This window comes from Thalassophryne amazonica, chromosome 2 (assembly GCF_902500255.1).
Source record: "Thalassophryne amazonica chromosome 2, fThaAma1.1, whole genome shotgun sequence".
Taxonomy (NCBI): domain Eukaryota; kingdom Metazoa; phylum Chordata; class Actinopteri; order Batrachoidiformes; family Batrachoididae; genus Thalassophryne; species Thalassophryne amazonica.
Window position 1 is genome coordinate 103,317,034 of NC_047104.1, and position 27,633 is coordinate 103,344,666.

The following is a 27,633-nucleotide window of genomic DNA, read 5'->3' on the forward strand; positions in this document are numbered from 1 at the left end:
AAATACCGAAAAGCCAAAGAAGAAGAAGGTAAACGGTCAACGTCATCGGCGTTACTTCCTCACCGGTGGTGTCTGACAGGTTAGAAGATTGGCGCAGAAAATGGCTAAAAAACGGAGAGAAAGACGCGACAACGATGGTGTGTGCTCCGCGGAGGAGGAGCTGAGGGCAGACTTTGATAACAAACATCAAGGTAAGCTGAAGTTACTGTTAGAAAGACGAAGCTTTCCGAAGCGCATACGGGTTTTTTTTTTGTAAATGAAACGAATCAAGAAAAGGATCTATTGCTCGAAGCGTCATCGCATAAGCGCTGTAGTGACATCTAGTGGACAAAAGAAAAATGAAAAATTGGTTTTCCACTATTTGAAAATATTTTGTTAAATTTGTGATACTACAGTCAAATAGTGAATAAATGACACAAATACAACCTTATTTTAATGGCATTGTCCATTTCTTAATTTAATATGTTGATATACACACAACTTTAGTCATTGTTTTACAGGAAATTAAGGTTAATTTAGGATTCATATATGAACACTACTTCAAACGATATTTAACATATGACAGGTAAAGCACTATTAGACTGAGACTATTTTTACGTGACTAAATGAACACCTACAGGCTTTTTTGTGACTTTTGGTTGCACATGCATAATCTGGAGAATTTTCAACTGGGAATGTTTTAATTGCAAAACGACTAGAACATGTCAATGTCCTGTTGCCATGATTACACAAATAATCAGGTATGGAAAACTTAATCCGGTCAGGAACACTAACACAAACTTAATCTTTTATTTATTTATTAATTTTTTGGGACACATTTTCAACAAGGAAAAAGTTGCAAATACTTGATATTTGCACGAGGGTGATGTCATGTAAAATAGCCTGTAGGGTGTCATTTCCACTCATGCAAAAAAAAAAAACCCTGCAAGTTCTTCCATAACTTTGGTGGCTGATTGCATCACATGGAGCTTTTGTTCTGGCAATGAATGATGCAGCTGAGTTGTTGTTAGTGCATTTTTCCACAGGGGGTCATTTTCTGATAGTCCTGTCAAAATGGAGCAAAAGGCCACAAAAACACAGTGAGACAGCGTATGCGTAATGTATTAAAGGTCCTTCTGTGTCCTCCTTCAGCTTTCACTGTTGTGATCTAATATGTTTGTGTCAGATGTGGCCTTATTAGAGATGTATTTTTGTATACAGGAGTATATTCTTTGGTTATCTTTTACTAATACAGTGCAAATCTAAAAGCTGATTGTACAACAGTAATCTTCCTTCTCAGTGAGCAGTACTAAGGTACATGAAATGTGTAAGCATGTTATGACCATAAAGATCACAGCAGTGCTGCATTGGAATTTTTCTTTGTGTAGTTGTTAAATTCAATCATTAAAACATAATTATTACAATTTAAATAAATGAATACGGTGCATCCAGAAAGTATTCACGGCGTTGAACTTTTTCCACATTTTGTTATGTTACAGCTTTGTTTCTAAATGGAGTAAATTAATTTTTCCCCCTCAAAATTCTACATGTCACACAATACCCCATAATGACGATGTGATTTTTTTTTGAAGATTTATTAAAAATGAAAAATAAAACATCACATGTATGTAAGTGTTCACAGCCTTTACCATGAACCTCAACATTGAGCTCATCAGGTACATCCTATTTCCACTGACCATCCTTGGGATGTTTCTACAGCTTAATTGGCGTTCACCTTAAATTCAGTTGAATGGACATGATTTGGAAAGGAACAAACCTGTCTACATATAAGGTCCCACAGCTGACAGTGTATGTCAGAGCACAAACCAAGCATGAAGTCAAAGGAATTGTCTGTAGACCTCTGAGACACCGTTGTCTCGAGGGGCAAATCTGGGGAAGGGTACAGAAACATTTCTTATGTTTTGAAGGTTCCAATGAGCCTCCAGTGGCCTCCATCATCTGTAAATGGAAGAAGTTCAGAGCCACCAGGGACTTCATGTACAAAGACCTGTGTGGATTTCCTACTGAAGCCCGATGCTCGCTGAAACTCAGAAACTGTTGTACACCCCCAAAAATTCAGATGTATCAAAATGTGCATATGCATGGATCCAAGCACATTTCATTTGTACATCCCAATCAATGTGGAATTGAGCACACATGCAGAAGTGCCAAACTCATCCCTGTCCACACCTCCATTTAAATATGCAAATTAATTTAAATATACCCTGGACCCGAGATTCTCCTCTCTGTCCGATCATTCAGCACGAACAAAGGAAAGAAAAATTTTTACCAAGTGTGAGCTAGAGATACTAGTAAATGAAGACACACAAGGATATTTTATTGATGCCCTGTCAACCGGGATAAATATGAAATGAAAAAGATGTGAGTGGGTGTGTGTGTGGTTCACTCAGAGCAGCGCACACACACTCAAGTAAAAAAATAAATAAAGGTCAGACATAAAGGTGGAAGTTAAGTGGAGGATATCTGCCCAGCATGACCACAACAGGTGAGGGGACAGGTTTAATTACTTAATTTTTTTGAACCAGGAGAGGGCACAGACTCCTCCACAAGTCTCGGTGTCTTCACTCGCTCCACTGTCCTCGGCGTCTCCACGCCAGCTGCTGATGTACACCCGATTGCCAGTGTCCTCACCTGAGCTGTGCTGGAATCACAAGAGAAAATTGTGAGAGCAATCGGTGGTACCAACGGTCATCTGGATCAAATAAATAATGCCCTAAATGGTATTAATAAAGCAATAAATGCGCCCATGAATAAGTGAATTCTGTCCTTGCCTCTTTACATGGTTGAAATCACATGCTGCCGGGCCCGTATGGCTTCCAGGGGTGTGTTGAAGTTGACTGGTCCGGCATCCCGTTCCTCTGGTGGTGGATGTTCTTCTCTGGCAGTGGCATTCCGTGGCGGTGTGCCACAGGCCATCACAATGGGGCATACCTTCTCAGGTCGATATATACCCCCCCCCCCCCCCCCCCCCCCCCCCCCCCCCCCCCAACCTGTCCAGGCAGCACCACCGTCCCTTTCTGCAGGCCAGTTGCCCTCTCCACTACTGTCCGAGTGCGGGATTGGAGCTCTCTTGGTCGGTGTTGGGGTTTCGTTAGTGGGGTAGTCAGCCATGTTCTTGACGAATATCCACAGTCCCCTGGGGTCAGGTGAAGGCAAAATACAATACACCACTTAAATGAACCACCCTATTAATGAATGCTGAAGTGCACCACAGCTAATAGTGTCTGATATTCACAACCTTACGCGTGCGTTTATTGACCAATACTGAACATTGAGACAATTCGGGACATGTCGGGAAGCTCTGCAGCTCTAGTTTCAGCAGCAGAAAAAAAAAAATTGAATGTGCGTTGTGCTCGTTTTCATTCGGGACAATTAAATGAATAAACTATTTACTCACTGATGTGCACATCACTCTGACTTGTTTTCACATTATTAACAGTTTCCCAGTATCACCTCTAAGCATCACCAAAGGAACAATAGCTGTATAAACATGCGTATGCCAGCCAAAGAGTTGGTGTGGGGCACTGCACATATCCATGGTCATTTCACTTTTGATACATGTGGATGTTAGCGTGGAGAAGGACGTACGCTACATTTTTTGTGTGTACGCAACTTTTGTACATAAGGCCCCAGGACTCTTCCTAGAGCTGGCTACCCATCTAAATTGAATGATTGGGGTAGAAGGGCCTTTGGTCAGGGAGGTGACAAAGAACCTGATGGTCACTCTGTCAGAGCTCCAGTATTCCTCTGTGGAGAGAGGAGAAACCTTCCAGAAGAACAACCATTTCTGCAGCAATTCACCAATCAGGCCTGTTTGGTAGAGTGGCCAGACGGAAGCCACTCCTTATACTACATTTACACATAACGACGACAAGTCACGAATGCCACAAAGTACACATTCTTGGCCGCTGATCACGAATGTGATGATTCGGGGCAGAGGCGTCAGGTGTCCTCAGGAACTGCTGCAACCTGTTACCACACGTTACGATTAATGGCACGTGTTGCTGGAGAATTATCAGGAACCATTACGCACAGTCAAGAATAATGTTCCGCGTTGTTGTTGCGCGCTATCGCACACTATTGCGCGTAACAGTGCAGCGTTAAGTTCTGTCACGTTGGGAATGAGGTGAATTGTCTCCACACACACACACCCATATTCATCCAACCGAATTCAGATCGCTTCAGTTTTTCAGAAGAACTTTGTGACTGCATGTGTGGTTGGGCTCTGTGCCATGGAGTGGCGCAGAGAGGAGGAGGAGGAGACGGACAGAGCCAAATGTGTGGCTTCATGCGGCTCTCGTTTCGCACATTTCCCCAAACATCAGGCACATGCAGCAGGTGGAACACCTGCAGGAGCACTGAAATGAGGCTTTTAGCCGACTTGGTGTCAGCTATCAAACTGATTGCGGTGCAGCAGGGTTTAATTGTGCGCGCGCTTCTTCCTCCGTCGGACTGGAGGAGGTGCAGAGATGTCTGGCTGCACGTGAGTCTCTTGCTCCTCTGGTTCAGACTCGTTCTCCCGCTCAGGTGGAACACCTGCATGGGCGTCCTGAGGAGCTTCAGCAGGAACTGTGGAACGACATTTGGAGCCGAGTTTAATTGTGCGCACGTGACAGAAAACTGATCCTTCATGGCGCGCAGTGAAATGTGACGCCGTTTTACAAGTCGTGTCAAAACTTGACAGTTTCCGTGTCACTTCGTAATAACACGTGACAGTTTGGGCTCCAAGAACCATCACAGGAACCACTACGAACGTTGTCACGTTCTATTAAGGATCACTAATCATCAAGACGGATCAACACGCTCAGTTGCGACCTCCACGGCGTGAGACGAAATGAGGCTGGAGTGTGACATTCGTGGAAGATTTTTTGACAGGCAAAAACATCCTCCACGAATATCAAGAATATCACGCACCAACACGCACTATTAAGAAACCTATTCAGATGCGTTAAGTCACATTAAGAATGTCAGGAATGTGTCAGGAATGACAGAAAAATGACATTCGTAACGCATCTTGGTTATGTGTAAATGCACCTTTAGTAAAAGGCACATGGCAGCTGATCTGGAGTTTGCCAAAAGGCACCTGAAGGACTCTCAGACCATGAGAAACAAAATTCTCTGGTTTGATGAGGTGAAGATTGAACGCTTTGGCGTGAATGCCAGGCATCATCTTTGGGGGAAACCAGGCACCATCCCTACAGTGAAGCATGGTGGTGGCAGTATCATGCTAATGTGATGTTTTTAGTGTAATTGGTATTTTGCCGGGAAACATGAATTTACTCCATTTTGGAATAAGGCTGTAACATAAAATGTGAAAAAAGTGAAGCGCTGTGAATACTTTCCGAATGCACTGTAAAATATAGATGGCAGTGTTTTGAATTGTTTGCGAATTGTTCATTCTAAAACAAAAAGCCTGATTTTTTTTTTCTTTTTATTTCCTGTAAATCAGTAGTGAAAGAACATCACTAAGCCATGGCAACTAAAATACCAGGAAAAGTCGGTTACCAGGTGTAGTTATGGTTTGCAAGAGGCTAGTTGAGAGTAATCGGTCACAAGTTTCAAAAACAAGTCAGTACATCGGAGCAGGCAGAGAGAACCATAACATAGCCTTCAAGATAATGAAGTCAAAAGATTGAAAATGATTTTTGATGTATTTATGGCAAGTAATATTCTCCTGTCCAGACAATGACTGAACCAAAAGATGAAAATTGTTGTAAAGTCACCCGGAAATGTCGACTGGTCATTCTGGCGCTTCACACTCTTGTTCAATGGTGGCGCTAATGCGTTCTGCTGGCCAATCGTCAATAAAATTTGAAAAGAAGAAGAAGAAAGCCACGAATCGCGATTCGGGTGACTACAAAGAAAGCAAGCTTCGATACAATGTATCATTTGGTACATTATGTTCTCCAGCTTCTTTAAAAGTAGGATAATTTGAGGGGAGCCTATAAAGAGTATAGATTATACAGTGTAACTCTTTGTCGTTGTCGCTGTTGTCTGGCTGTTATTACAGAACAGGAGATAGCTGGAGGCTGGTTGTAACGCTGTCAGGCTAACTAAAATTAGCCGAGGATGAAGTGATTCGTTAACCTTTTTTAATTACCCCAGACGGCTCTATGACAGGAAACACAGTAATCTAAGCTTTAACGTGGCTTATAATGGCATGATGCTGTCTTAAAACATTAAGACGATCTTGTGCAGATCTATTTTTTTTGTCCGTCACTTTAACATACATGTTACAGGCAGTAAGCGGAATTCTGCTATTGCGGAAGACATCCGGAATTGCACAAAGCTGTTCGGTGTCTGACACTGGAACATGGGCTTTACGGAAACGGACGTATCATTCAAATTCCTAAACTTTTTTAGAAACCTAACCCATTTAAGACAGTCATTTGCAAGGTTGAGACATCGGGTTTGAGCCTCACGGAGCACGCACTGTTTTCAGAAATGGCGGTCAGTTTTAGGAGTGCAAAAAAATTCTGAGTTTATCTGGGTTTGCATATTGTTCGGAACATGTACGTATAGAGGGTTTTCATGTGACGTATCGGTCACGTCATTTTGTGTCCCGCGGCCATTCTGGATTACGACGCGGTGGTCGCTGTGATTACACTTCGTGCATTTGGCGAACAATTGCAGAAGTTTCAACGTCGGTGTGAAGAAGCCTCACGGCACCGTGTCGCTGTGAGAGATCCGCCGCTAACAGAAATCCACTGCTCCCAGAATTTTATTTTATTTTATTCGGCAATAAAATTATATAACAATACATAAAAATACTGCAGAGGATAACACAAGAACGCTTCCAATACGGATGCTTATTTACATTGTGGACCTCGAGCACCGAGCTACTGATCCACAAGCTGCTCTTCCAGCGCCTGGTGAGAGAAATCGCTCAGTACTTCAAGACGACCTCCGCTTTCAGAGCTCCGCTGTGATGCTCTGCAGGAGGCCGGCGAGGCTGACCTGGTCGGCGGCTTCCTAGTTCACAATATCGCAGTGTGACACCGTCGGCCAGTTCGTTACATTAACACTAAACTCACTATCTGGTATAAGATACGGATCCACTGAACCGACTGCTACACATCTATCACTTTAAATAGCTTTATCTCGAGGATTTAAAGACTCGTAATAACCGGACATTCTCTTCATTTTTCTGTCACGCGTCAGCCTCCTTGTAATCCAGAATGGCGACGGCACCTGTCCTGCAGCAAATCGGTCACGTGATTGAAAACCCTCTATAACGTGTCAGATAAGTCCCAAGGGACAATACATTTTAAGGATTAATATAACTGGTTAAAGGAGAGCGCTAAGTCCAACCAGGGTTCGAAATGTTTTGATGATGTTGTCACCACCGAACAGGTAAAAATCAGAATCAGATTTATTGCCAGCTAAGTTCTCACATACAAGGAATTTGATCTCGTGTCATTGGTACATAAACAACAATAAAAATAAAAGGAAACAAATCTGAAGTGAAGGAGTCAAATAGACAAAATGGGCAAAACTATGTTCACTGTCAAATAAATATAGTGAAATGGGGCTGTGCAAAGGTATGCAGGTGTACAGTACCTTTCATTGGAGGAATGACTTTGGGGGGGGGGGGGGGGTCTCTGGCATTATTTATAAGTCTAGCTGTGGATGGAAAAAAAAGTTTTTGTGTGTTGAGGTTTTAGTCCTGTGCCAGGGGGGAGGGTGACAAAAAGTTTGTGTCCTGGGCGAGAGGGATCGGCCACTAGAGATGGGATTTATGGCTCTTTGGGGGGATCCGGATTTTTATGGCTTGTTCCTTTCAAAGAGCCGTTCAAAAAACTCCCTCATATGGCTTTTTTTTTTTTTTTTTTGTATTTTAGGCTTAATTATTAATTTCCACCATGTGCACATTGCGCACTTTGCCATTACAATGCATTCTGGTTAGAAATTCCTAGCGCCATTTGTGACATAAATTGGTAATTAGAGAGAGAGAGAGACCCCATCTCTTCAAATTTGCTCCCCTATTCTGTGTCTCCCTACCTTTTCCTGCCAGCAGTGGACATCGAAAACATGAATCCTTGAATTTGCTCCCCTATTCTGTGTCTCCCTACCTTTTCCTGCCAGCAGTGGACATCGAAAACATGAATCCTTGGGGAGAACAGCACGCTCAGGCAAAAGACTGGTGTTGACTGACTGAAATCTCATTCCAAACGAGAAGAGAACAGGGAATAGAAACCTGACATTAAACCAAACCTGTTGTTGCTTAAAGTAGCCAGTAGATGGGGTTAACGCATTGTAAATAACCAAGGAAACCCATACTGAGAAACACAAAACTGAATGAAAGGTCATTAAGACCAACACCATTTGTTTTTGTTCTTTCCTCCACCACCAGCTAATCGTCACCGAACATGTAGGCCTACTGGTGGACTTGTTAAAGTAAATTAAATTGAATTCAGATTTGAGAATACCTATTAACCACCTAAGAAACTCAATGTATACCATGGTGAAAATACACTGAAGACGAAATGTATGCTGTTCTCGATCAATTCAGAAGTTTACCTCAGCAACTCCGTCCGTATGTGGGTGGCATAAGACTGGCCTGTCCTGACTCTGAGACTGGGTGACTTTTTTTCCTCACCATGTGCGCATGTCGGCGTGGCGCCACTTATTTTCATGCCACAAGAACCCCCCTCCCCCCTGCAGGAGTACTCGTGAAGGCACATGCTGCCTGTGCCCCTCCCCCCGTAGCCGCTCTCTTTCTATTCGGCGGGGGGGGGGGGCACAACCGCAACTGGATGTTCCTGGGAGCTGTGTGAAACAAACATGCATGAAAAAAAAGAACGACAAAAAGAACGGCTCCCGTGCAGCCGCGACTCGGCTCCCTTTGTTCATATTAAAGAGCCGTTCAACTGAATCGGCTCGTTCGTGAACGTCACAACACTATTGGCCACTATCTAATTAATATCAAACATGAGAAGTGCCTGGTAGTGTGGAGATGATCCCTATGGAAGTGCATATGCTTGCCTAAATAAATGTCAAACATCTAAATACGAGGTCTGTGAGAAAAGTATTGTACCTTTTTATTTTTTTCAAAAACTATATGGATTTGATTCATATGTTTTTACGTCAGCCAAGCTTGAACCTTCGTGCGCATGCGTGAGTTTTTCCACGCCTGTCGGTTGCGTCATTCGCCTGTGGGCAGGCTTTGAGTGAGCCCTGCTCCACCCCTCTCGTCGTCGTTTCATTGCGAGGAAATGGCGGAATGATTTGGGCTTTTTTTCCCATCAGAATTTTTTCAGAAACTGTTATAGACAAGCAGCTGGAAACCATTCGAAAAATTTATCTGGCTTTTGGTGAAAATTTTACGGGCTTCACAGAGAATGAGTGTTACTACAGCTTTAAGGACGGCCCACAATGGTGCATGGCGCGCCGCGCTCCGAGCCGCCATCGAGAGGCAGAAAACACCACATCATTTCTAAACGGATGGCTGTGTGGAGCTGGGACCGTCGTGAGCAATTTCTCTGGTTATCACAAGAGCTGGACATCAGCCATTTTCCATCAGATTTCACTTTTAACAAGAGATTTTGTCATGGAAAGCCGCGTGGAGGCTTCGCGCGTCAGGACCGATTCGCTGATCAAGCGAGACAAAGGATTACGTCCGTTTCGGAGTGCCAGGGGACAAGTTGGGACATGCTCAGCTCTCCACAATTTCTCTTATACTCACTGGGCTGGTAAGCATTGAAAGCAGAGATAGGCATATCCCAACTTGTCCCCTGGCACTCCGAAACGGAGGTGTTCCTTTGTCTCGCTTGATCAGCGAATCGGTCCTGACGCGCGAAGCCTCCACGCGGCTTTCCATGACAAAATCTCTTGTTAAAAGTGAAATCTGACGGAAAATGGCTGACGTCCAGCTCTTGTGATAACCAGAGAAATTGCTCACGACGGTCCCAGCTCCACACAGCCATCCGTTTAGAAATGATGTGGTGTTTTCTGCCTCTCAATGGCGGCTTGGAGCGCGGCGCGCCGTGCACCATTGTGGGCCGTCCTTAAAGCTGTAGTAACACTCCTTATTCTCTGTGAAGCCCGTAAAATTTTCACCGAAAGCCAGATAAATTTTTCGAATGGTTTCCAGCTGCTTGTCTCTAACAGTTTCTGAAAAAATTCTGATGGGGAAAAAAAAAAAGCCCAAATCATTCCGCCATTTCCTCGCAATGAAACAACGACGAGAGGGGTGGAGCAGTGCTCACTCAAAGCCTGCCCACAGGCGAATGACGCAACCGACAGGCGTGGAAAAACTCACGCATGCGCACGAAGGTTCAAGCTTGGCTGACGTAAAAACATATGAATCAAATCCATATAATTTTTGAAAAAAATAAAAAGGTACGATACTTTTCTCACAGACCTCGTATTGTTGATTGTACAGTTAGTCGCTTACCTTAGACTTCAATACATTCAGAGGTGCTGTGCTCCATTGAGTCATTACAAGTCCAATGAGACAGGGATCTTCTCCATGTTACCAGACACTTGTGACATTTCTTTGTTGTGTGGTCTTCCAAACACAACATTAGACTTGATACATAAAATCACTCTGAACATGAGCTACTATGATTCAACTTTTTCCTGCTGTGGAATGTGACCACAGTTCTGAAATCTCAGGATTTTATGCTATAGCTACAAAGCAACTGCAAATTACTTTGCGGACGTTGAAGACTCACATTTGACAGAAATGTACTGTAGATTGATAAATCTATGCAAAAAAAAAAAATCAGTTTCCAGTTTTTCTTTCAAAGTAAAACACTTAAGAAAAGAAAAAAAAAACACTTGCAAAGTGTTTTTATATGGCAACTTCCTTGTAATAGCCTTAACAGCTGTGGCTGGTGGTCTGTCCCAGAATGAGTCTGTTTCATGAAGGGCACACTTTGTTTACTGTTGGTTTCAGCAAATGACATAAAAAATTTAAGTAAATTACATGAGGCAGATACTCCCTGGTCAATGGGTAACTTCTGTTCAGTAAGGTCCTTATGAACAAGGTGTATTTCTCATTTTCTTTCAGAGCCTCATCATACTGGTGGAGGCTCAGCACGCATGTCTCTCCTGATTCTACTGTCCATCTTTACCTGCTCTGCCTCAGTCATGTATCTCTTCTACAGGAATTTTCCAGAGCTCCCTGAGTAAGTTGACTTTTGGTTTCATAAACATTATAAAGCACATATAACAGCCATGCCTAACCGCCTACGGGGCTCCACTCCGAGTTTTCTGTGGGACTATTTCACCCATAGTTTGGGGTTTGAAATCAGGGTTTACCTTCACCTAGATGGACAGCCTTTCAGGGCTAACGAGCTCCATCTACCCAGGTTTGAAATCAGGGTTGTCCTTCCCCTAGACAGCCTGCTATTCGAGGTTAACGAGCTCCATCTACCAGTGCTATTTACCCATAGCTGGGGGTCTGGTTCATGAGCATCAGGGCGTGTCCACATGCTGGTGGGCGATGCATGTCTGAGGGACAGACCTCCTCTGAGCTCCCTGCAGTTTAGCCTGGGGCCTTACGGTGCCCAATTACCTTCTGTAGCCACGAGGAGCCACCAAAGCTTCTGAGTATAATCAGGTCATTTCATGACAACATGAAAAGTACGGTCAGCTTTGAGGGAAACACGTCGGTGCCGTTCCCAGTCCTCAGCAGAGTCAAATGGGGCTGTGTGCTCACTCCAACGCTCTATGGTATCTTCTTTTCTCTACTTTTGAGCTATGCCTTCCGGTCCTCTACTGACGGTGTCTACATCCATGCTCATCACAATGGCAAGCTATTCAACCTGGCTCGCCTACGTGCAAAAACCAAGACAATCCTTGTCCTCCTCAGGGAGCTTCTCTTCGCTGATGATGCAGTTCTGGCTAGCCACTCAGAACAAGGCCTTCAGCGTCTCCTGAACTGCTTTTCAAGTGCATGCCATGAGTTCTCATTAACCATCAGTATGAAGAAAACTGTGGTTATGGCCCAGAATGCTCCATGTCCCCCTCTTATAACAGTCAATGGCTCCAGGCTTGTTGTAGTCGACAGGTTTACCTACCTTGGATCGATGATCACCCACAACCTGTCCCTTGATGTAGAAATCAACACCAGAATTGGCAGAGCGGCCTCTGTAATGTCCAAACTCAAATTTAGAATATGGAAAAACAAAAATCTGTCCATACAAACAAAGCTCAGGGTGTACGAGGCTTGCGTCCTTGGCACTCTTCTTTACGGAAATGAGAGTTGGACAACTTATGCAGTACAAAAAGCCAAACTCAACGCTTTCCACATGAGTTGTCCACAAAGGATCCTGGGCATTACCTGGATGGACAGGGTCACAAACTCAGAGCTCCTCAGGAGGTCAGGATTTTGGACTATGTACGCAATTCTCAGTGAGCGTCGTCTGAGATGGCTAGGCCATGTCCACTGCGTGGACCAAGACCACATACCAAAGGACTTACTGTATGGCCAGCATGAGCACGGAACCCAGCAAAAAGGCTGCCCACATCTACGATACAAGGACGTCTGTAAGAGGGACCTCATGGTAGCACATATTGACTTTGAGTCTTGGGAGAACATTGCCCTAAACTGCACCTTGTGGAGGTCCACCATCAAAACCGGGGTGAGAAGGGTGGAGGAGGATCGCGACAGGCTGTGAAAGGAAAAGAGAGAAAAGCAAAAAACACAAACAGCTCAGCATACTCAGACGTTTATCTGCGAGGGCTGCAGCAAGGATTATCACTCGAGAATTGGACTGTACAGTCACCGGAGAACCTGCTGCAGGAGGGGGCGTGTGCCATAGTCTCTTCAGACCGAGGGAGGCCGATGATGAGGATGCTGCTAGTCTATGCTAAGGCCACATATACAATGGATCCGGAAAGTATTCCCCATGCTTCACTTTTTGTTATGTTACAGCCTTATTTCCAAAATGGATGAAATTCTTTTTTTCCCTCAAAATTGTACACATAACACACCATAATGTCAATGTGAAAATTTCATATATATATATATATATATACACGAGGTCTGTTTAGAAAAGTATCCGACCTTTTTATTTTATCAATCAATCAATTTTTTTATATAGCGCCAAATCACAACAAACAGTTGCCCCAAGGCGCTTTATATTGCAAGGCAAGGCCATACAATAATTATGTAAAACCCCAACGGTCAAAACGACCCCCTGTGAGCAAGCACTTGGCTACAGTGGGAAGGAAAAACTCCCTTTTAACAGGAAGAAACCTCCAGCAGAACCAGGCTCAGGGAGGGGCGTCTTCTGCTGGGACTGGTTGGGGCTGAGGGAGAGAACCAGGAAAAGACATGCTGTGGAGGGGAGCAGAGATCGATCACTAATGATTAAATGCAGAGTGGTGCATACAGAGCAAAAAGAGAAAGAAACAGTGCATCATGGGAACCCCCCCAGCAGTCTACGTCTATAGCAGCATAACTAAGGGATGGTTCAGGGTCACCTGATCCAGCCCTAACTATAAGCTTTAGCAAAAAGGAAAGTTTTAAGCCTAATCTTAAAAGTAGAGAGGGTGTCTGTCTCCCTGATCTGAATTGGGAGCTGGTTCCACAGGAGAGGAGCCTGAAAGCTGAAGGCTCTGCCTCCCATTCTACTCTTACAAACCCCTAGGAACTACAAGTAAGCCTGCAGTCTGAGAGCGAAGCGCTCTATTGGGGTGATATGGTACTACGAGGTCCCTAAGATAAGATGGGACCTGATTATTCAAAACCTTATAAGTAAGAAGAAGAATTTTAAATTCTATTCTAGAATTAACAGGAAGCCAATGAAGAGAGGCCAATATGGGTGAGATATGCTCTCTCATTCTAGTCCCCGTCAGTACTCAAGCTGCAGCATTTTGAATTAACTGAAGGCTTTTTAGGGAACTTTTAGGACAACCTGATAATAATGAATTACAATAGTCCAGCCTAGAGGAAATAAATGCATGAATTAGTTTTTCAGCATCACTCTGAGACAAGACCTTTCTGATTTTAGAGATATTGCGTAAATGCAAAAAAGCAGTCCTACATATTTGTTTAATATGCGCTTTGAATGACATATCCTGATCAAAAATGACTCCAAGATTTCTCACAGTATTACTAGAGGTCAGGGTAATGCCATCCAGAGTAAGGATCTGGTTAGACACCATGTTTCTAAGATTTGTGGGGCCAAGTACAATAACTTCAGTTTTATCTGAGTTTAAAAGCAGGAAATTAGAGGTCATCCATGTCTTTATGTCTGTAAGACAATCCTGCAGTTTAGCTAATTGGTGTGTGTCCTCTGGCTTCATGTATAGATAAAGCTGGGTATCATCTGCGTAACAATGAAAATTTAAGCAATACCGTCTAATAATACTGACTAAGGGAAGCATGTATAAAGTGAATAAAATTGGTCCTAGCACAGAACCTTGTGGAACTCCATAATTAACTTTAGTCTGTGAAGAAGATTCCCCATTTACATGAACAAATTGTAATCTATTAGACAAATATGATTCAAACCACCGCAGCGCAGTGCCTTTAATACCTATGGCATGCTCTAATCTCTGTAATAAAATTTTATGGTCAACTGTATCAAAAGCAGCACTGAGGTCTAACAGAACAAGCACAGAGATGAGTCCACTGTCCGAGACCATAAGAAGATCATTTGTAACCTTCACTAATGCTGTTTCTGTACTATGATGAATTCTAAAACCTGACTGAAACTCTTCAAATAGACCATTCCTCTGCAGATGATCAGTTAGCTGTTTTACAACTACCCTTTCAAGAATTTTTGAGAGAAAAGGAAGGTTGGAGATTGGCCTATAATTAGCTAAGATAGCTGGGTCAAGTGATGGCTTTTTAAGTAATGGTTTAATTACTGCCACCTTAAAAGCCTGTGGTACATAGCCAACTAACAAAGATAGATTGATCATATTTAAGATCGAAGCATTAAATAATGGTAGGGCTTCCTTGAGCAGCCTGGTAGGAATGGGGTCTAATAAACATGTTGATGGTTTGGATGAAGTAACTAATGAAAATAACTCAGACAGAACAATCGGAGAGAAGGAGTCTAACCAAATACCGGCATCACTGAAAGCAGCCAAAGATAACGATACGTCTTTGGGATGGTTATGAGTAATTTTTTCTCTAATAGTTAAAATTTTGTTAGCAAAGAAAGTCATGAAGTCATTACTAGTTAAAGTTAATGGAATACTCAGCTCAATAGAGCTCTGACTCTTTGTCAGCCTGGCTACAGTGCTGAAAAGAAACCTGGGGTTGTTCTTATTTTCTTCAATTAGTGATGAGTAGAAAGATGTCCTAGCTTTACGGAGGGCTTTTTTATAGACCAACAGACTCTTTTTCCAGGCTAAGTGAAGATCTTCTAAATTAGTGAGACGCCATTTCCTCTCCAACTTACGGGTTATCTGCTTTAAGCTACGAGTTTGTGAGTTATACCACGGAGTCAGGCACTTCTGATTTAAAGCTCTCTTTTTTTAGAGGAGCTACAGCATCCAAAGTTGTCTTCAATGAGGATGTAAAACTATTGACGAGATACTCTATCTCACTTACAGAGTTTAGGTAGCTACTCTGCACTGTGTTGGTATATGGCATTAGAGAACATAAAGAAGGAATCATATCCTTAAACCTAGTTACAGCGCTTTCTGAAAGACTTCTAGTGTAATGAAACTTATTCCCCACTGCTGGGTAGTCCATCAGAGTAAATGTAAATGTTATTAAGAAATGATCAGACAGAAGGGAGTTTTCAGGGAATACTGTTAAGTCTTCTATTTCCATACCATAAGTCAGAACAAGATCTAAGATATGATTAAAGTGGTGGGTGGACTCATTTACTTTTTGAGCAAAGCCAATAGAGTCTAATAATAGATTAAATGCAGTGTTGAGGCTGTCATTCTCAGCATCTGTGTGGATGTTAAAATCGCCCACTATAATTATCTTATCTGAGCTAAGCACTAAGTCAGACAAAAGGTCTGAAAATTCACAGAGAAACTCACAGTAACGACCAGGTGGACGATAGATAATAACAAATAAAACTGGTTTTTGGGACTTCCAATTTGGATGGACAAGACTAAGAGTCAAGCTTTCAAATGAATTAAAGCTCTGTCTGGGTTTTTGATTAATTAATAAGCTGGAATGGAAGATTGCTACTAATCCTCTGCCTCGGCCCGTGCTACGAGCATTCTGGCAGTTAGTGTGACTCGGGGGTGTTGACTCATTTAAACTAACATATTCATCCTGCTGTAACCAGGTTTCTGTAAGGCAGAATAAATCAATATGTTGATCAATTATTATATCATTTACCAACAGGGACTTAGAAGAGAGAGACCTAATGTTTAATAGACCACATTTAACTGTTTTAGTCTGTGGTGCAGTTGAAGGTGCTATATTATTTTTTCTTTTTGAATTTTTATGCTTAAATAGATTTTTGCTGGTTATTGGTAGTCTGGGAGCAGGCACCGTCTCTACGGGGATGGGGTAATGAGGGGATGGCAGGGGGAGAGAAGCTGCAGAGAGGTGTGTAAGACTACAACTCTGCTTCCTGGTCCCAACCCTGGATAGTCACGGTTTGGAGGATTTAAGAAAATTGGCCAGATTTCTAGAAATGAGAGCTGCTCCATCCAAAGTGGGATGGATGCCGTCTCTCCTAACAAGACCAGGTTTTCCCCAGAAGCTTTGCCAATTATCTATGAAGCCCACCTCATTTTTTGGACACCACTCAGACAGCCAGCAATTCAAGGAGAACATGCGGCTAAACATGTCACTCCCGGTCTGATTGGGGAGGGGCCCAGAGAAAACTACAGAGTCCGACATTGTTTTTTATGCAAACAATATATGGATTTGATTCATATGTTTTTACGTCAGCCAAGCTTGAACCTTCGTGCGCATGCGTGAGTTTCTTCACGCCTGTCGGTTGCGTCATTTGCCTGTGGGCAGGCTTTGAGTGAGCACTGGTCCACCCCTCTCGTCGTTTTTTCATTGCGAGGAAATGGCGGAATGATTTGGGCTTTGTTCCATCAGAATTTTTTTCAGAAACTGTTAGAGACAGGCAGCTGGAAACCATTCGGAAAATTCATTTGGCTTTCGGTGAAAATTTTATGGGTTTCACAGAGATTAAGGAGTGTTACTACCGCTTTAAGGACGGCCCACAATGACGCACGGCGCGCCGCGATCGATAGGCAGAAACGACCATTTCATTTCTAAACGGATGGCTGTATGGATCTGAGACCATCGTGTGCAATTTCTCTGGTTATCACAAGAGCTGGACATCAGCCATTTTCCGGCAGATTTTGTCATGGAAAGCCGCGCGGAGGCTTCGCGCGTCATGACGGAGCCGTTGATGGAGCGAGACAAAGAACGCCTCTGTTTTGGACTGTCAGAGGACAAGTTGGGACATGCCTATCTCGGCTTTCAGTGGCTTACCAGTCGAGTGAGTACAACCCCTGGCAAAAATTATGGAATCACCGGCCTCAGAGGATGTTCATTCAGTTGTTTAATTTTGTAGAAAAAAAGCAGATCACAGACATGACACAAAATTAAAGTCATTTCAAATGGCAACTTTCTGGCTTTAAGTATAAAGAAATCAGGAAAAAAAAATTGTGGCAGTCAATAATGGCTACTTTTTTAGACCAAGCAGAGGGGAAAAAATATGGAATCACTCAATTCTGAGGAAAAAATTATGGAATCATGAAAAACAAAAGAACGCTCCAACACATCACTAGTATTTTGTTGCACCATCTCTGGCTTTTATAACAGCTTGCAGTCTCTGAGGCATGGACTTAATGAGTGACAAACAGTACTCTTCATCAATCTGGCTCCAACTTTCTCTGATTGCTGTTGCCAGATCAGCTTTGCAGGTTGGAGCCTTGTCATGGACCATTTTCTTCAACTTCCACCAAAGATTTTCAATTGGATTAAGATCCGGACTATTTGCAGGCCATGACATTGACCCTATGTGTCTTTTTGCAAGGAATGTTTTCGCAGTTTTTGCTCTATGGCAAGATGCATTATCATCTTGAAAAATGATTTCATCATCCCCAAACATCCTTTCAATTGATGGGATAAGAAAAGTGTCCAAAATATCAACGTAAACTTGTGCATTTATTGATGATGTAATGACAGCCATCTCCCCAGTGCCTTTACCTGACATGCAGCCCCATATCATCACTGACTGTGGAAATTTACATGTTCTCTTCAGGCAGTCATCTTTATAAATCTCATTAGAATGGCACCAAACATAAGTTCCAGCATCATCACCTTGCCCAATGCAGATTCGAGATTCATCACTGAATATGACTTTCATCCAGTCATCCACAGTCCATGATTGCTTTTCCTTAGCCCATTGTAACCTTGTTTTTTTTCTGTTTAGGTGTTAATGATGGCTTTCGTTTAGCTTTTCTGTATGTAGATCCCATTTCCTTTAGGCGGTTTCTTACAGTTCGGTCACAGACGTTGACTCCAGTTTCCTCCCATTCTTCCTCATTTGTTTTGTTGTGCATTTTCGATTTTTGAGACATACTGCTTTAAGTTTTCTGTCTTGACGCTTTGATGTCTTCCTTGGTCTACCAGTATGTTTGCCTTTAACAATCTTCCCATGTTTGTATTTGGTCCAGAGTTTAGACACAGCTGATTGTGAACAACCAACATCTTTTGCAACATTGCGTGATGATTTACCCTCTTTTAAGAGTTTGATAATCCTCTCCTTTGTTTCAGTTGACATCTCTCGTGTTGGAGCCATGATTCATGTCAGTCCACTTGGTGCAACAGCTCTCTAAGGTGTGATCACTCCGTTTTAGATGCAGACTAACGAGCAGATCTGATTTGATGCAGGTGTTAGTTTTGGAGATGAAAATTTACAGGGTGATTCCATAATTTATTCCTCACAATTGAGTGAGTCCATATTTTTTTTTTTTCCCCTCTGCTTGGTCTAAAAAAGTAACCGTTACTGACTGCCACAATTATTTTTCCTGATTTCTTATAGTGTTTCTTAAAGCCAGAAAGTTGCCATTTGAAATGACTTTAGTTTTGTGTCATGTCTGTGATCTGCTTTTTTTTCCTACAAAATTAAACAACTGAATGAACATCCTCCGAGGCCAGTGATTCCATAATTATTGCCAGGTGTTGTAGATGAAAACCTGCTCCAGAGTGCTCTTGACCTCAGACTGGGGTGACTGTTCATCTTTCAGCATCAAAGGAGTGGCTTCAGCATCTTTCAGATATCAAAGGAGTGGCTTCAGGACAACTCTGTGAATGTCCTTAAGTGGCCCAGCCAGAGCCCAGACCTGAATCTGATTGAACATCCCTGGAGAAATCTGAAAATGGCTGTGCACTGACGCTCCCCATCCAACCTGATGGGGCTTCAGAGGTGCTGCAAAGAGGATTGGCCAAACTGTCCAAAGATAGGTACACCAAGCTTGTGGCATCACATTCAAGAAGACTTGAGGCTCTAATTGCTGTCAAAGGCGCATCAACAAAGTATTGAGCAAAGGGTGTGAATACTTATGTACACTTGATTTTTCTAGTTTTAGATAGGCAGTTTTTTTAAAAATTTTAATAAATTTGCAAAGAATTAAAAAAAAAGTCATGTTCTCATTATGGGTTGTTGTGAGTAAGTTTAAGAGAAAAAAATTAATTTCATCCATTTTTGCAATAAGACTAACATAAAACGTATAAAAAGTGAAGGGTTGTGGATACTTTCCAGCTGCACTATGGACAGACAAAAACATTCACACTCTTTCATACCCATGATACGTAAATTACGTTTCCAAATCATCTCACCTGCATGTCTTTTTCAGTGGGAGAAAGCCAGAGCACTCAGAGGGAATACGTATATGCAAACATGGGGAGAATGTGCAAATTTCAAATGGAAAAGACCAGGGGGGGAAGCAGTCCCACGTCCTTTTAGTTGTGAGCCAACGGTGCTAATCACTAAGGCTCTTTCTCTCAGCAGCTGTGGATTTCTGTCACTTTATTTTTAAATTATTTGTTGAATGCAGTTATACCAGTGGATGAAACACCTTTTCCCCATCTTAATATTAATCTTTGTTTCCACAGTTTCCTCCAATTGGACGTGAAGCAATATATGAACCTCCCGTAACTTATTCATGGGATTTGCCTTTCAAGAGGCTGCCTATCTTTGAGACACAGTATTTTCAGATGGACTCATAAGGATGCTGTTCTAACTGCCCAACTCATAGTATTGTCATGAAAGAACAAATGATTTTGTGGAAAATGGATGACCAATGTGTTTTTTTGTTTGTTTGTTTTTTTCTCCCCCAGTGATGAAATGGAAAAAATCAAGATCCCTAAAAACATGGATGATGCCAAAGCTTTGGGAATTGTGCTGTCAAAATATAAAGAGACTTACTACACTGAAGTGTTGGTGGCGTACTTCACAACATATATTTTGTATCCTTTGCAACTTTTTGGATGAGTCCACTTTGACATCTTATTTCACAGGTTTTCATCAAGAAAATCAAACTTTTATGAAGAAACTCAGAACTTTGAACATGTTCTTTGTATCTAATTATTCTCTTGCAATTGTATATATTTAAAAACAAATATCTGGTGAGTCGTCAGTTCTCTAAATGGGCAGCTGAGATTTCTTCATCTCCATGGTGTTAGTGCTTCGATGTCACCATGAAATCACTACCTACAAGCACTTCACTTTTAGCTGTTTTTGCAGTTGTACTCAGTCAGGTATTTATTATAAATTAGTACATATGTCAGTGTTTACCAGCGTCTCGCTATCAGAGTTCATGTGCACTGTGTTGTCAGTGATTTGGTTTGGGTTGATTATCAAGATGCCAGGAGATTATCAACTAGGGCCAAATGACTTTTTTTTTTTTTTTTTTGGTCATCTTGTTTTTGTTTATCATTCTGGTGTTACATGCTAAAATGTGTTTTCATTATTTTCTGAACACTTTCATATTTCATCCAAGGATTGGCTGGAAGTTGACACTCAAATCTCAACTTAATCAGACACAAAAATGAGTTTGGGGGTTAGTTAATAAAACCAGGCAAAAACCGATGTAGAACTCGTCTTAAAATGTCAAATTTGTCAGTGACATTTGATATACCAGTTTCTACGATTAGAATCACTGTTTGTTTTTTCTGTCTTTTGAAAAGTCATACGTTGTAACGTAACCACACTATTATTAGGTATGTGTTTTTGTTTGAACAAATCTGCATGGGCATTGACTGGGTTTTGAGCTAAACTGTTTACCTCAACGCTTCCATCAGCCTTCAAACATTTGCAATTCCTGGATCAATCTTTCTAAGCATCCTGTCAGGGTATCTTTACCCTTTCCCCTTGGCGCTCTTCTTAGTCTGTTTGGTGAGTACAGATAGTATGAAATGTCAGTGATTTTCATTCAGGTATGTCAGTATTTGGATAGTGACAATTTCTGTAATTTTGCTTCTGTACCCCAACACAGTGGAGTTCAAAGGAAAGACCACATGTGCTTGTCGTGTAGACATTTCAGTGTGATTTTAAATAATTTAACAAAAATATTGCATTAACCATTTAGGAATTTCAGCCATTTTATGCATGGCTCCTCAATTTTCAGAGGTCATAAGTCAGTAAACATACTCTGTGTGTGTGTGTGTGTGTGTGTGTGTATGTATGTATGTATGTATATATATATATATGTATGTATGTATATATATATATATGTATGTATATATATATATATATGTATGTATATATATATATATGTATATATATATATATATATATATATATATATAACACACACACACACACTAGTGTGTTACCCATGTGGCTCCAGGGTCTCTAGATTGGGTAGTGTTTATAAAATAGGTAGTTGACATTTTTCAAGGGTGGTAATAAATTAAGCAAAGTTTGTATAATGAGTTGGAATGGCGTGTGAGTTCAGAATGTTTATAGAATGTTAGACCTAAAAACAAACAAACAAAAAACCCTATATCTTCATTATACTTACCACTCCTATGTTTTGTGTTTTGGCAGTGCTCCGGCCTGGGTGCTTCCTTTTGTTATATGTTATCTTATTTGGTGGGGAGACCTGTGGTCTACAAGTATCTCACAGAGAGAGCCCAAAAGTGGTCTCAGCAGGTAAAATGGAATAGAAATTGTATGTGTCCTCACAGTAGCTTTCTATTTGATGTACCATTTGATTGATTACTTCTTTTCTTTAGCAAGAATATTTGTATATTATGAGATGCCAGATTATTAGGTTCATGACTATAAGCTTAAATTGAGGTTTTGCAGATAGAATGTCAGAATTGTGTGTGTGAGTGGGTAGGGGGTTAGTGGAGAATAGATGGCGTGTTATTTGACTGAATTGTGGTGAGAGATATTTTTTCACATTTAGTCTGCTCTCATTTTCACAAACATCAAGGAAAACATTACAAATTTGAATAAATTCCTCTCCAGTTCCTGTGTGTGTATGTATATATATATATATATATATATATATATATATATATATGTGTGTGTGTGTATATACACTCAACAAAAATATAAACGCAACACTTTTGGTTTTGCTCCCATTTTGTATGAGATGAACTCAAAGATCTAAAACTTTTTCCACATACACAATATCACCGTTTCCCTCAAATATTGTTCACAAACCAGTCTAAATCTGTGATAGTGAGCACTTCTCCTTTGCTGAGATAATCCATCCCACCTCACAGGTGTGCCATATCAAGATGCTGATTAGACACCATGATTAGTGCACAGGTGTGCCTTAGACTGCCCACAATAAAAGGCCACTCTGAAAGGTGCAGTTTTGTTTTATTGGGGGGGGATACCACTCAGTATCTGGTGTGACCACCATTTTTCTCATGCAGTGCAACACATCTCCTTCGCATAGAGTTGATCAGGTTGTCAATTGTGGCCTGTGGAATGTTGGTCCACTCCTCTTCAATGGCTGTGCGAAGTTGCTGGATATTGGCAGGAACTGGTACACGCTGTCGTATACGCCGGTCCAGAGCATCCCAAACATGCTCAATGGGTGACATGTCCGGTGAGTATGCCGGCCATGCAAGAACTGGGACATTTTCAGCTTCCAAGAATTGTGTACAGATCCTTGCAACATGGGGCCGTGCATTATCCTGCTGCAACATGAGGTGATGTTCTTGGATGTATGGCACAACAATGGCCCTCAGGATCTCGTCACGGTATCTCTGTGCATTCAAAATGCCATCAATAAAATGCACCTGTGTTCTTCGTCCATAACAGACGCCTGCCCAAACCATAACCCCACCGCCACCATGGGCCACTCGCTCCACAACATTGACATCAGAAAACCGCTCACCCACACGACGCCACACACGCTGTCTGCCATCTGCCCTGAACAGTGTGAACCGGGATTCATCTGTGAAGAGAACACCTCTCCAACGTGCCAAATGCCAGCGAATGTGAGCATTTGCCCACTGAAGTCGGTTACGACAACGAACTGGAGTCAGGTCGAGACCCCGATGAGGACGACGAGCATGCAGATGAGCTTCTCTGAGATGGTTTCTGACAGTTTGTGCAGAAATTCTTTGGTTATGCAAACCGATTGTTTCAGCAGCTGTCCGAGTGGCTGGTCTCAGACGATCTTGGAGGTGAACATGCTGCATGTGGAGGTCCTGGGCTGGTGTGGTTACACGTGGTCTGCGGTTGTGAGGCTGGTTGGATGTACTGCCAAATTCTCTGAAACGCCTTTGGAGATGGCTTATGGTAGAGAAATGAACATTCAATACATGAGCAACAGCTCTGGTTGACATTCCTGCTGTCAGCATGCCAATTGCACGCTCCCTCAAATCTTGCGACATCTGTGGCATTGTGCTGTGATAAAACTGCACCTTTCAGAGTGGCCTTTTATTGTGGGCAGTCTAAGGCACACCTGTGCACTAATCAGCATCTTGATATGGCACACCTGTGAGGTGGGATGGATTATCTCAGCAAAGGAGAAGTGCTCACTATCACAGATTTAGACTGGTTTGTGAACAATATTTGAGAGAAATGGTGATATTGTGTATGTGGAAAAAGTTTTAGATCTTTGAGTTCATCTCATACAAAATGGGAGCAAAACCAAAAGTGTTGCGTTTATATTTTTGTTGAGTGTATATGTGTGTGTGTGTATATGTGTGTGTGTGTGTGTGTGTGTGTATATACGAGGTCTATTAGAAAAGTATCCGACCTTATTATTTTTTCAAAAACCATATGGATTTGAATCACGTGTGATTACATCAGACATGCTTGAACCCTCGTGGGCATGCGAGAGTTTTTTCACGCCTGTCGGTTACGTCATTCGCCTGTGGGCAGTCTTTGAGTGAGGAGTCGTCCACCCGCTCGTCGATTTTTTTTCATTGTTTAGGAATGGCTCAGAGACTGTTGCTTTGTTTGATAAAAATTTTTTCAAAACTGTAAGGCACAACTGAGTGGACACCATTCGATAAATTCAGCTGGTTTTTGGTAAAAATTTTAACGGCTGATGAGAGATTTTGGTCTGGTAGTGTCGCTTTAAGGACGGTCCACGGCACCTGACGGCGATCTGCGCTTCGAGGCGGCAGCGTCTCGCCGTTTCAAGTTGAAAACTTCCACATTTCAGGCTCTGTTGACGCAGTAAGTCGTCAGAGAACAGAGAACTTTCAGAAGAAGTAGGCATGAGGAGTTTATTCGGACATTCCATTGTTAACGGTCATTTTGTAATGAAAGAACGTGCGGGCAGAGTCGCATGTCGGGCTGGACCCGACCGCGGGGGGTCGCGGCAGGAAAAACACCTCCGTTGGAAATCTTAACGGGCAAGTTGGAACATGCCCAAGCTGTTAAACAATTTCTCAGTTACTCACTTGTTGAAAGCCATTAAAAGCCGCCTGAATTCTACAAATGGTTTTCAACACGGAGGTGTTTTTCCTGTCGCGGCGCACACAGATTTGCCGAGTCGTCACAGAAACGACTCGGCAAATTTGCGCGTACGTCTTTCATTAAAAAAATGTCCTTAAACAGTGGAATGTCCGCATAAATTCCTCATGCCGGCCTCTTCTGAATCTTCTCTGTTCTCTCACGATGTCCTGGGTGAATTGAGCCTTAAATTAGGATGTTTTAAGCTCGAAACAGGCCGACGACAGCGCCTGGAAGCGCTGCAGGACGTCCCGCTCCGTGGGAAGTCCTTACACCGACAGAAACACCCCATAATCTCTCATCAGCCATTAAACTTTTCACAGAAAACCATCTTAATTTCTCGAATAGTGTCCACTCGGATATTCCTCACAGGTCCAGAAAAAATTTTGATAAAGCAACGCGCGCCGTCTCGAGCAGCGTGTGAAACAAAGGAATTCAGCCGAGAGGGCGGGACCACATCTCACTCAAGGCCTGCCCACAGGGAAATGACGTCACCGACACGCGTGAAAAAACTCACGCATGCGCACGAGGGTTCAAGCATGATTGGTGTAATCGCATGTCATTCAAATCCATATAGTTAAAAAAAATAATAATAAAAGGGTCGGTTTATTATCTAAGAGACCTCGTATATATATATATATGTATGTGTGTGAGGTCTGTCCAAAAAGTATCAGACCTTTTTATTTTTTTTTTTTTCCCAAAAACCTTATGGATTTGAATCACGTGTGCTTGCATGAGCCAACCTTGAACCTTCGTGTGCATCCGTGAGTTTTTTCACGCCTGTCGGTTGCGTCATTTGCCTGTGAGTAGGCTTTGAGTGAGCACTGGTCCTCCCCCCTCGTTGGATTTTCATTTTGAGGAAAATGTCTGAACGATTGGAGCAGCGCTGAATCAAATTTTTCCAGAAATTGTGAGACAGCCAGGTGGAAACCATTCGGAAGATTCAAACGACTTTCAGTGGCTTTTCAGTCGAGTGAGTATCCGAGGAATTGTGTAAGAGCTGGACATGTCACAACATGTCCTGTGAGACTTCCAACTTCCGCACGTCTTTCATTACAAAATCTCCTGTAACAGTGGAATGTGCCGAAAAAGTGCTGATGTCCACCTCTTCTGCAATTTCTCTGGTAGTCAGACGACGTCCCGGATCAACACAGCGTTCACTTTGGAAATGATCTGGTCGTTTCAGCCTGTCGATGGCCGCTCGGAGCGCGGCGCACCCTCCGTCATTGTGCGCCGTCTTTAAACCAGTTGTAACACTCCTTAATCTGTGTGATGCCCATAGGATCGTCACCGAAAGCCGTCTGAATCTTCCGAATGGTTTCCACCCGGCTGTCTCTCACAGTTTCTGGAAAAATTTGATGCAGCAAAGCTCCAAATTGTTCCACCTCGCAATGAAAATCCAACGAGAGGGGAGGACCAGTGCTCACACAAAGCCTGCTCACAGGCTAATGATGCAACCGACGGGTGTGAAAAAAATCACGCATGCGCATGAAGATTCAAGGTTGGCTCATGCAAGCACACATGATTCAAATCCATATGGTTTTTGAAAAAAATGAAAAGGTCTGATACTTTTTGGACAGACCTCGTATATATAATTCCTAATATATCTTTTGACCATGTCACTTAAATAAGGCTCATTACCTTTTTTTTGCTGGCAGGTTGACAAACATCGATCTCACTTAATCAATTACATAATATTTCTGAGAATAACCCCTTTTCTTCCCAACTGGTTCATCAACATCACCTCGCCTGTCATCAATGTGCCTTTGGGGGTCTTCTTCCTCGGGACCTTTCTTGGTAAACCTTTATAATATATATATATATATATATATATATATATATATATACACACACACACAGGTATATTTATTGGCATTTTAATCTTTTGCTTCTTTCTGCATTGACTGTGCTGAACTTTGTGTTTTAGGAGTGGCACCGCCATCCTTTGTAGCGATCAACGCGGGCACGACGCTGTATAAGCTGACCACTGCTGGTGAGGTGGTGTCCTGGAGCTCGCTGGCTGTGCTTGGTGTGCTCGCTGTGCTCTCCATCTTGCCAGTGTACTTTCAGAAAAGACTACAGCACAAACTGGAGTAGAACAGTGAACACCTCAGCACCTCATCTGCTGGCTGAGCCCACGCCCCCTTGCCTCCGCTCAAGAACATGCTACTGTCACTCAGCCTCACATACAGGAGTGTTTGTGCTGCTGGTGCCCAAATGTTTGACTGCTGGCACAGTGAGCGTGCGCTGACCACAAGATGCATGCAGTGGTGGGTTCTCAGCTGTAACCTGACTGCTGCTTGCTTTTGTCTTTTCTTTATTTTGTGAATAGTCAGCATTGCCCTATCCTGTAAATAAGGGTTTTTTTTTTTAAGGCACTGTTAATCATTGTGCATTTTTGCCAGACAGTAAAAGGTGCTCCATTTTGAAGTACTTTAGATCAACTCCGTCCTTCCACTGTGAGCTTTTTTCCCCCGCTCTTTCTCCTCAACTAAGTAGAAATGGCTAAAACATTTCTTCCGTCTACACAGTGGAATTTACATCTTTACCTTATGTCATAGAAAGTTATTTCTTGATTCGTATTAGTTTGGGCCGCAGTGGATTATGATCATTTCATATCCTGACTATAGCCCCTGTACACTCCAAGTTTTATTTTTTAATATTTATTTTAACACGTGTGTCTAATTTGTACTTAATGAAGTGTACCGCCACAACAGTAACTGTCACCACTGTTAAAAGTGGATTATTGTTTTTACTAATTAAAATATGATAGGTGCCACTTTCGTCAGTGAATGTG

The 27,633-nt window shown here is 42.4% G+C and overlaps 1 protein-coding gene across 2 annotated transcripts; it reads left to right on the plus strand.

The window, feature by feature from the left end:
- On the plus strand, positions 1–27,281 carry tmem41b (transmembrane protein 41B). Of its 2 annotated transcripts, none has more exons than XM_034190937.1 (7): positions 1–191; positions 11,015–11,132; positions 20,243–20,371; positions 21,206–21,299; positions 21,954–22,058; positions 26,495–26,633; positions 26,764–27,281. In XM_034190937.1, exons 1-7 carry the CDS (start codon positions 101–103, stop codon positions 26,931–26,933), a joined length of 846 nt encoding a protein of 281 aa, XP_034046828.1. In that variant the 5' UTR covers positions 1–100; the 3' UTR covers positions 26,934–27,281. The 2 variants fall into 2 exon arrangements, with proteins under 2 accessions (XP_034046828.1, XP_034046820.1); XM_034190929.1 differs by lacking the exon at positions 1–191 and adding an exon at positions 5,672–5,892.
- Positions 27,282–27,633: the final 352 nt, after the last annotated feature.

Coding starts and splice junctions, on each gene's coding strand:
- tmem41b (XM_034190929.1), top strand. CDS start 5,730: ATGTCGACTGGTCATTCTGGCGCTTCACACTCTTGTTCAATGGTGGCG. Junction 11,133..20,242: donor AATTTTCCAGAGCTCCCTGA/GTAAGTTGACTT, acceptor TTTCTCCCCCAG/TGATGAAATGGAAAAAATCA. Junction 21,300..21,953: donor CGCTCTTCTTAGTCTGTTTG/GTGAGTACAGAT, acceptor GTGTTTTGGCAG/TGCTCCGGCCTGGGTGCTTC.